This window comes from Rattus rattus, chromosome 8 (genome assembly GCF_011064425.1).
Source record: "Rattus rattus isolate New Zealand chromosome 8, Rrattus_CSIRO_v1, whole genome shotgun sequence".
NCBI lineage: Eukaryota > Metazoa > Chordata > Mammalia > Rodentia > Muridae > Rattus > Rattus rattus.
Window position 1 is genome coordinate 62,193,524 of NC_046161.1, and position 11,050 is coordinate 62,204,573.

At 46.3% G+C, this 11,050-nt stretch overlaps 1 protein-coding gene across 1 annotated transcript; it reads right to left on the reverse strand.

Moving 5' to 3' along the window:
• Window positions 1-5,713: 5,713 nt before the first annotated feature.
• Window positions 5,714-7,560, reverse strand: C2cd4a (C2 calcium dependent domain containing 4A). The gene is given in 4 exon segments (XM_032911230.1): window positions 5,714-6,286; window positions 6,289-6,372; window positions 6,375-7,098; window positions 7,482-7,560. Coding segments are annotated over 3 exon segments (1,017 nt in total). The 5' UTR covers window positions 7,054-7,098; window positions 7,482-7,560; the 3' UTR covers window positions 5,714-6,032.
• Between the last annotated feature and the right edge of the window lie 3,490 nt (window positions 7,561-11,050).

The following is an 11,050-nucleotide window of genomic DNA, read 5'->3' on the forward strand; positions in this document are numbered from 1 at the left end:
ATCCTTTTGTGACCATGTCCTCTGTTGTTCTAGGTTGACAGAATGGAGCAGTGTAAGGTTACTAGAAAGTGGATTGAGTCAGCTGTCGTGACACATGACAGTATCCTAGCACATGGGAGACAGAGGTGGGAGAATTAAGGAGTTCAAGGTCATCTTTGTCTGTCTAGTAAGTTAGAAGCCAGCCTGGGCTACATGATAATGAGTTAGAAGCCAGCCTGGGCTACATGAGATCATGAGACTCTGTTTCAGGAAAGAAGAGGGCTTATATTTAATTACAATCCATACTACACACACACACAAAGGCTAGGTTGACTCCTAGAGAAATTATAAGAAGAAATATAGTTGCTGTGCTAAGAGAGAAGAGAAAAAAATAGTCATATGAAGTTCTCAACTAAAACTGGAGACTGGAGGAAGAGAGAGGGGGGAGGGAGGGGGAGGAAGGGGAGGAGGAGGAGGAAGAGGAGGAAGAGGAGAAGGAAGAAGAGGAGGAGGAGGAGGAGGAGGAGGAGGAGGAGGAGAGGGGAAAGAAAGGGCAAACATAAGGAACAGAAAACACTTCAAGAGGTGCATGCATGAAGAATCTCACGCTTCCACTCAGTGGCCATCTTCAGCGATATAAAGGAATAGACCATTGATGTGGGAAATGGTGTGGCTACATCTCATAGAGTAAACCATGAAAGTGGAGCCACACCCACCAAAAAACCACTCTGCTTTTCTATTCACATAAAGGCCCACACATGCAAAGTCATTTACAGCAGTAGGAAGATGACAACGAGAGGTTTCTTGCGGTGGGGGATAGGCAGTAAGCAGAGGAGGAAGTCAAGGATCATTACGCAGCATCAAGAAGTTGTTAGGAGCAACGGGTTCATCATCCTGCAGAGGACCCAGGTTCGGTTCCCAGCACTCAAGTCCAGCAGCTCACAACCACCTGTAACTCCAGCTTCAGGGGCTCTGGCGCCCTCTTCTGCCCTCTGTGGGCAACTGCAAACATGAGGTGCACATACAGACATGCGTGAACGCTTATCTACAAGTAGATTGGTGGAAAATTAGAGAATGGGATGGAAAAAGAGTTCTCATTTCTCGCTGGGCTCTAGGGGCCTCTCATTGCGTATGAGAGATGCAATCTATGCCTTAACATACTCAACGAAAACCTTCCAGGCAATAAAGTCACATGTCACTTTGAGTGGGCTTTATTTTTTTTTCTGAGTTAAAAATTTAAAAACCACTGCTTTGTTATTTTATTTTACAAAGACGGTGCGTTCTACTCCCCAGACACAAGCTTCAGTGTGACTTGAACCTGCCTAATGATGACGCGTGTCCGGGTTTCCTTTTACGGGCGCCCCAGCAACTCCCAGTGATCCCTGGGGCTTAGATGAGAACACTAGATTTGGGGAAAAGCCACTTGAAAAGCAAGAAAGGAACTGGTCTCTAGGGGATCTCTATGATAGTAAAGCAAGAGAGGTATAGGAGAGTAAAAGGAATCCAAAGCCTGTTCAGGCGTATGTGACTCGGAGTCCGTGGGATCTACGCAGCCACAATCTACCAAGGATGGCAACGAACAGAGCCAAAAGCGAGAAAGTAAACTTACTAAAAACGTGATTGTTTTGGAGAACCTGATTACGCACCTCTTGAGTATGAATGATGTCGAAGATAATGCTGTTTGGCAACGTCTGCACATCTGCTAGGCCATCCATTTCAGGGAACCACTCTCCCAAGGAGTCTGCTAATGCCTTGTCACTATTGGAAGTATTCCCAGGTGAATCCTGGTCTAGAAAGGAGATCTTCTGCCCCCCAGACTTGTAAAGTCAACATTAAATAAACAAAATTAATCTAAGGTATCCTACTGTGCTTATAAACCCAGCTTTTATTATTTTTTGGCATGGATATAGCAAATCTCATCAGCTATAAATTTTATTATGGGCCTCTAACAGCTATGACATCACTTTGAAAGAGGGCCACACACTGCTCAAACTGGGTTTTGGGGACATTAGTGGGTGTGTTAGTTATTTCCCTCATTGTTGTTACTGAATGCCTCACCAAAATAACCAAAGGAAAGGAGGACCGGTTTGGGCTTCATCTGTCATGTACCTTCCATCATGGTGGGGAGTCACGCTCACGGAGGCAGGGGGTTGAAGCAGGTGGCTCACCGTGTCTTTAGTCAGGAAGTAAAGGGAGATGAATCCGTGCTAAGCTCGTTTGCTTCTTTTCATTCGGACCTCAGGCACAGTTCAGGTGGGCCTCACCACCTTGATGAGCCTAATCTAGACACTCCCTCAGAGACACGGCCGCAGCGCAGTGCTGTAGGCGAGACTTGCCCGTGTCACCTTGACAATCAATATGAATTATCAAGGTGGGTACATGACATGAAGATTTTTCTTTCCTTTCTTGTTTTCCTTTTTTTTTTTTTTTCCTAATGGCAAATAAATTCTCCGTGAGCTTCACAGTCACTGGGTGAGCCATTCTTGTAGCTTTTCTGTGTGTGTGTCTGCATGTCTGTATGGGCACCACATGTATGATGATGCCCAGAGAGCTCAGAAGAGGACATTGGACCCACAAGAGTTGGAGTTACAGGAGGTTATGAGCCACTTGGTGTGGGTGCTGGGAACTGAACCTGGGTCCTCTGAAAGGCGGCAACTCTCAGCCTCAGAGCATGGTTACTGAAGGTTTCCAAAACCAACAAGCCACCGTCAATACACACACACACACACACACACACACACACACACACACACACCTTTATTCTAATACTTGGCTAATACACGTCACCAACTATTGATTGAAACATTGTTTTAATTGCTTCTGTATTAGTACGTGCAGATCTTTTTCTTCTCACAATTCCCTATACAACAGATATAAAAGCTATTTAACATGGCATTCATACTGTTGTTAGGTGTAATTGTCAACCTACAAATTATTTAGAGGATGAGCATAGGCTGTATGTAAATACAACATTTTATATAAGGAACTTTGAGCATCTGAAGATTTCATCATCTGTTTGGATCCAGAAATTAATCTCTCAAGTTCCATTTTCCAGTGCAAACACCCATAGTACTAGAAAAAAAAATCCGTTGTGATCTCTGTCTCTGTGTCTCTCTGTGTCTCTGTCTCTCTCTGTCTCTCTCTCTGTCTCTGTCTCTGTCTCTGTCTCTCTCTCTCTCTCTCTCTCTCCCGCCATCCCTCTCCTTTGATGCAGGACCTTGCTGGACAGCTCAGCCGTCACTTGCACTTGCGTGGATCTTCCAAATCTCCCATCTGAGGGATAAGACTACAAAGGCACCCCACCGAGCCCTCCCTTTTTATTATAAAGATGTTTTCACACCTTCTTTATCGTTTATATTTGGTTATTTTATCTGGGATTTCCACTGCAATCTAATATTAACAAAAAACTCTAACAATGTCTGTTTTTGAGCCAGATGTGGTGACAAGTGCCCACAATTCCAGCAGTTGGGAGGTGGAGCGAGGAGAATCCGGAGTTCGAAGTCGTCTTTGGCTATATAGCTAGTTTGAGAGGGCTAGATTGGGCTATAAGAGAAACCTTTTTTTTTTTCTTTTTAATTTTGAAAAAGAAAGAAAGAAAAAGAAAACAGAACTTTGATTACCTGAGATGGCCTACCAAGGTGAAATCCATGAACAAACCCTGGGTCAGTCCACTAGAGGGCAGCAAGCACTACCAAATTCTACTTTGCTCCCCGAAAAGAAGGCTGGTATGGCAAATATCTATTACGAATATGATTTGTACGGCAAATATCTATTACAAATATGATTTGTTAAATGTAATTCAAATTAGTTCAGTGATGTGAAATAAATCTATGCAAGTGTTCCTCTTTTTGTAACCAGTGGTGGTGTTCACTAGGCTAAAAGACAAAAGAATTAGTTCTGGTTTCAGCTCTTGCAAATTATATGTGTGATTTGAAGCAATCTAAAATATTTACCATTTCTGGACCACTCTTAAGACATTACATAGTTGCACAAAATGATAAAGTTCTTTTCAAGATGGATAATTCCATGGTTCAGTTGTTTACTTTTTCATTGTATTTTGGTCTTTTAGGAATCAATCCCCACTACGGTCTTAGACTTCCAGTCAACTGTAACTTTTACTGATGGGGATTCTGGTTAGAAGTACCCACCATGATTTCATGGAGAATCTAGGACTTTAAAATATATTAACTTACCTTCTTGGGGAAATGTACCTAATAACTGACATGCTTATAATCTAGTGGGGATAGATGGCAGCTTTCTAGAATAAGAACTTCCAGTGCAAAGAAAACAGAAAGCCAACAGCAACATGTCACACAGCTAAGTTGCTTCCACTCCCTCTTTTCACTTTAGGAGACCTGTGGAACCATGAAAGGTTTATACACAGAAAAAACAATTGGCTTGAAGGGCAAGGAGAGAGTGAATATGGAAAAGGGCAGGAGTCAGACGATCTATTGTTAAGCCACCACCCAGGTGGCCAGCAACAGTAAGCGTCTGGAAGGGGGGATTTAGACAGTGGTGATATTTTCCAATGGTCACCATTGTAAATCCTCACCACAATATTCAGTTTGAGATGTATGAGAAACGGAAACTCTTTTCTTAACAGCATTCTTCAGGAGTGCCTATGGTTGGCACTGCCAAATAAGAGTGGCAACAGAAACCATTTCCGAGTCCAGTCTGGTGTCTTGAACAATATAATGTCGTTTGCCCTTGCTTAAAATGTTTTCTACTTGCTTGCCAAAGAAAGGAAGGTGTAAGCCAGTTTGGTACTGAAAATGAAGGATGAAGGAAAATCATCCTTAAGACACAGGAAAGCCAGAGGTAGAACACCGTTCAGTGTGCTCTCCAGACGGGTGCAAGGGCAGATGAGCTCAGCATGAATCAGACCCCCCTATGGGTCTGAGGTGGGCCAGCATTTTCCTCAGTCTCAGATTGACGTCATTAGCATTTGCCCACATGTCACTATTTCCACCAATCTGCTTTCCCTGATGAAAATGAGGAATATTATTTCAAACTCATTTTTTTCAGACACTTTCAGAGGATGAATATTATTTATTTATTTATTATTTATTTATTTCAGGCGTGGGCTTTCATATAGCATATGCTGCCTTTTAACTCCCTGCATAGCTGACGGTGACCTTGAACTTCTGACACATCTGCTGCTGCCTCCCAGTGTTGTGAGTACAGGTACATGTTAATAGGACCTAAGATTCATACAGTTCTGGGGATGGAACTCAGGACTTCGTATGTGCTAGGCAAGCATTGTACCAACTGAGCTATACCCCAATCCGCAGGCAAGCATTTTAATACTGATTTCCAACATTCAAACCCTAAATTTTCTTTATTTTGTGCCTCAGTATTCTCATCTGCAAGATGGGAATAGCCGTGCCTACTACTGGGGTTGGGGTGAGTCGCACCAGAGGAAAGCTTGCAGGAACTTTTCCTCTTCTTCCATCATGAAGGTCCCACAATCCTCCCTCGATTCCAGTTATGGCGATGAGGCTTGGTGGCAAGCACCTTTACTCATTCATCAATCTTGCTAAGATACCCCTGGCCTTTCTTATGTAACATCTTAACGCAACCTAAGTAACTGACACTATCAGTCTCAAAGGATGCCATGGAATGAAGGAACTTTTAAAACAAGGCTGGTCTAACACTGCACGACGTTAACTGTATTTTCCAGTTGGAATGTGTGAACACATTAAGTTCAATTGCTGTCTATAGTGGGGAACACTGCTCAACAACAAATTTTTAAGGTGCCCACACAAAAAGAAGCTACATATGTTACTGTGGTAATCCAGGATCATCTCTGCCAGAATTGGCCCGAAACAAAGCCCTGATTAGAAAAATGAACACATGTTTATTTTGTACAAATGGCTGTCAGTCACTGTCCAAGAGCCAAGAGGCTGAAAGTGTGCCAGGACCTAAGAGTGTCTCAGGGCCAAGAAGCTGCAAGTGTTCCAGGACCAAAAGGCTGCAAGTGTCCCTGGGCCAAGAGTCTCTGTGCATCTCATGACCAAGCAACCTTAGGTGTTCAGGCGCCAGGGAAGCTGCGCTCAGAGCAGTAGCAGAGAGCCCAGCAGCAGCTCGCCCTGGCCCAGTGGTCGTCTGCGCTCCAGCCCGCGGCCCTTGCTCTCGGCCTTGATGCGCACGGCCAGGCGGCGCAGTTGCTCCTCCGGGAGCCCGTCGAAGCAGCAGTCCTGGTCCAGGGCGGCCTTGCGGCTGCGGCGGACCACACTGGCGCGCTGCTGGCCGGACGGCCGCAGCACCAGGCTGAGGCGACAGCCCAGGGCGCGGGGCTCCAGCGGCGGCCGGGCCCTCAGCGCGCGCACAGGCGGAGGCGGAGGCAGGCGCTGCGCGGACGGTACTCGGCCGCCAGGCGCAGCGTGCAACCCCGCGGCCCAGAGCCACGTTGGCCTCGGCCTGCAGGCGCTCGGGATCCGGGCGGGTGGGGGCCGGGGGCGCGCAGGAGGCGGCGCACTCGTGCTCGTCGCCGCGGGACCCGGGGCGCGCTCTGGCCGGACCGCGGGGGGCCCGCAGGGCGCGGCTCAGCAGCCTACCCGGGGAGTGTAGGAGGCGGTGTCTGCTAGGAGCGGGAGTGGGCGTCGGAACCCGGGCGGCGTCTGGGTCACCCGGCGCAGGGCGCGGAGCGTCCGAGACTCGGTGCGGGCTCGCATAGGTGTGTGTGCGGTGGCGAAGCCCGGGCCGGCGGACCGGGACACCTAGGTGGCCGAGGAAGAGCGACTCCTTCCGGCGCGTGTGCGGACTCTCGAGCAGCGCGCAGAAGCCGTAAACGGTACGCGCGCGGGGCAGGTGCGGCAGCGAGAGCGCAGCCTGGGAGCGCGGGTCCCAGTCGGTGAGGCCCGCGCTATCATCGGACTCCACGTCCGCAGCCCAGGCATCGCGCAGCGCAGCCCAAGCCGTGCTAGGCTCCAACCTCGGCGGGATGCAAAACTCTGGGATGCGGTCTGGAGTGAGCACGTTTGCGCACGCCGCGGACGAACGAGCCTTGGAGCGGCGGGCACGCCCCTGGAGAAACCCATCTCGGTCCCGCAAGAGCCGCTCCAGACACCACATCTGGCCGCTAGTGTCAGAACCGGGTGATCCTCTGTTCGAAGCTGCCTGCAACACATAAACGCGTAATTATAACTGTCAGAGGCAGTCTGGAGGAAAGCAGGAATATCTATCTCCTTTTCTTCGACTTCGTCCAGTCCTGAATCTTACAAGACAAAATGCACCCCTCTCCCCAATTACAAACTGTTTTTACAGATTGACAAACAATCGTATATCGCCCACCCTGACTGTAGTCAGATGTCAGGTAGATTTGCAGCTAAAAAACACACACACACACACACACACACCCACACACACACAGAGAGAGAGAGAGAGAGAGAGAGAGAGAGAGAGAGAGAGAGAGAGAGAGAGAGAGAGACTCCTTCCAGAGAGCTTCAGGCCACCCTGGTCTTTTCACATCCAGGAGGGAACTGGGTTCCCCATTCATTTACCTGGTGTTCAGAGTCAGATGGTTTTCCAACTGGAGAGACGCAGAGAAATTCAAAGAGCGCGCGGCAGAGTTGATCCCTGGTGTTCCAGGATAGCTGGTCTGAGCTTTTATACTGGCTGTCACGATGCTGCTTAGTAACCTGACGCCAGGCCCTCCCAGGTCCCTCTGCCACGTGGATGGATTTGCTGAGCTGATCCTGCAGCCAGTCCTGCTGCAGTTGGAGCTGTTCTCCAAAACTCTGAGTTTGTTTCCTCACATGGAAAACAGGATTAAGTATGGACCACGTCACAGTCCTTATGAGGACGGATGGACAAAATGACCGTGAGTGCACAGAAACACTCTGCACGCACCATTGGAAAGAAGCCAGAAGTCGGCTTTGTCTTACCTAAATGACCTTTCCCATCTCCCCCCTTCTTGCTGCCAGCATTGCAAGTTCTTTTACTTTCTGCATTCTGTTCTGATTTTAGCGGTCGTTTCTCTGTTGATTTAAAATCACTCTGGAGTGATGGTGGGGGTTATGGGGTTCCGGAAACGGTACATATTTGTCTTGGGTGGGGTTACAGGGGTGTATTCCTATGCAAAGAAATCATTTAGTGTACACTTAAGATATATATATATTTAAGAACCAGAACCTTCTTAAGCAAGATGCTAATTTTTAATTAGGGATTACATACATCCAGCCCTTGGCACCAACCTTTTGGAGACACACACTAACCATATCTGACCTTTGCAAACTGCCTGGCTCAGACCTCCATCCTTTATTTTTGGAAAACTGGTGTTTATCCTTTAAGAGCTGCTTGCAGCTTGAGTTGAAAGAGATGCCGAGATGTTTGAGTTAGAGTATGAACAATGGGTGTTTTTCAGTTGCTGCCTTGAAAAGGAACGGCCTCTCCAAGCAGTGTTGAGTGAGTTAAGTCACCTTTAGGCAAAGGGGACTTCTGTTTGGGGCATGTCCTGTGCGTGTTTTGCATACAGGACGTACAGACAACGTGCTAGAAGGCTTAATCTCTAAAGTTGTCACAGGAACCTGAGGAAATTTGGATTATCCATGTCTTATAAAACAAACACCCCCAGCACTTCAGATGTTAAATAACTTACCCATTGTTATTAAGGAAAGGAAAGGAATGCCCATTAATGAATAGTAAATGAGCTATTAGGGGATTAATATGTATCATTATGCAATGTGTATGGAGCATAGCAAATGCTAAAGACACAGTGAGTATCAGTATTGTTGCAAAGACAGGGAACGGTGACAGAGGTTAAGAAAAGTGACTTTGAATTCATGACCGAGTAGTAGTATTTTACTATGAGCAGGTTACTGAGTGTTTCTGAGTCTTGGTATCCAGTGTAAAGACCACAATAATAGGGCTGGAGAGATGGCTCAGAGGTTAAGAGCACTGTCTGCTCTTCCAGAGGTCCTGAGTTCAATTCCCAGCAACCACATGGTGGCTCACAACCGTCTGTAATGGGATCCGATGCCCTCTTCTGGTGTGTCTGAAGACAGATACAGTGTACTCATATAAATAAAATAAATCTTTAAAAAAAAAAAACCACAATAATATACCGTGTAGGTTTGCCCTCAGGTAAAATAGGTGGTGCAAATGAACAGTGTGGCACAGGACCAGATGTGCATAATATTAGCTGTTATATCCATTGTCACTACACTAAAACCTCCTTGGATCATTCATGTGTTTAAAGCAGAATTTACAGAAAGCTTCCTGGGTTTTAACTGTCATGATAGGGGCTGGGGATTTAGCTCAGTGGTAGGGCGCTTGCCTAGCAAGTGCAAGGCCCTGGGTTCAGTCCCCAGCTCTGAAAAAAAACCAAAAAACCTGTCATGATAGATATATGAATTCGGGCTGTTCCAGACTGGATCATCTTAAGTTCAACTCTTAGGAAAAGATGGAAATGGTAAAGTTGAAATATTGAATTTCATCTAGCCATGTAGGTAGTGAAAAAAATGTAAAACTATTTTATTTTTAATATGCGTATGCACACAAGAGCATACTCACACATTCATGCACCTGCATGCAGATGCACCCAATGGCCAGAAGAGGGCGACGAATTCCGTGGAGCTGAGTCACAGTTGTGAGCTGCCCCACGTGGGTGCTGGGAACCAAACTTTGGTCCTTCACAAGAGCATCAAGTGCCATGAAACCATCTCTCCGGCTTCAAGGGGCTTTGAACTCTTTTAATATTTAGTCCGATAGCAAGGATCAGAAAAGGGTCCCTGGGTCTGTGACTGGCTTCTCCTTCATCTTGTAACTTCTCTGTTCCTGCCGCAAATTCTTGGACCAAGGTTCAGTAATTGTTAAGCTATACCTAAAGGGCATGGACGTATGTTCAAATTCATTTTCTTTCCTGAAGAAAAGTGCTGCTGATTCCACGTGATCCTGGATGTTGGTTAAAAGGACAAGGACTGTGAGAACTCAGTCTGAGAAATTGTGACTCAATGTCACTCTTCCGCTGAACCCAGCTTGTAGATGGAAGTGGTCATATATATCACATAGGCTCTTGTCAGTGTACCGACCTTCTTGTGAGTTCTCTGGGCAGACAGCAAGTGCTGGCTAACAGCCGTTGTTATTGTTACAATGCGTGTTTGTTTAGCCAGGAATTAGCTGATTCACACTGAAAGTCTTGAAAAACACCTCTCTGCTCAGCCAAGCAAAGTGGGCTTGTTTTATTTTTATTAACAGTGCACCTTCTTTAGTAATACCTTGGAGACATTTCCTGTATAAGGTTTCTTGAAAACAACAGAGCAGCGCCCCCGTGGCCCAAGTCTCTGTGACCACGGAAGTCTCATGTTTTTCAGAAGCATGAGCTATCCAGTACTCGGGACGTTGCTGTGATCTGGTCCAGCCAGGTGTCTAGGACATACAGATCTACTCAGAAGAAGGCGGTGATCATTCTGAGCTCGTGCCTGTAGCCATGGGGATATCTTGAGGTGGATCTGTGAAAACAACATCCACTCTGACTGGATGTGTCCTCAGAGTAAATGGGAGAGGAACATTTAAAAACAGATTTAGTGAGGATGGAATGGGAGAGGTTGAAGTTAAGGAGGAGACATATGTTCTAGTGTTCTGTGGCATAGCCAGGTGGAGATAGTTAACGATATCGCATTATCTGTAACTGAAAATAGCTAGGGAAGATTTTGAATGCATTTACCATCCAGGCAGATACAGGTTTAAAGGGACGGCTACGTTAATTATCCTCATCAGAAAATTCCTTGATATTTAGATAAACCCTGAATCACATTGTGTTATAGCCTGTAAAATGAACACATTTTTTTTGGTGTGTGTCAATAAAATGAAAGTAATAAAGAAAAACAGATTCACGGCACACAGGAGGTTAAGCATCTAGGAAGCAAGAGAGGTTACCTGCTGATGCTCCAATTCACGAATCTCCTTAGCCCCAGAGAGTGTGGAGTGCAGGACCCTTGGACTTTTGCTCTCTGGTTATTATTATTTTTTTTATTGGATATATTTCTTTATTTACTTTCAAATGTTACTCCTTTTCCTGGTTTCCTGTCCATAAGCCCGCTATCCCCTCCCCCTTCCTCTATAAGGGTGT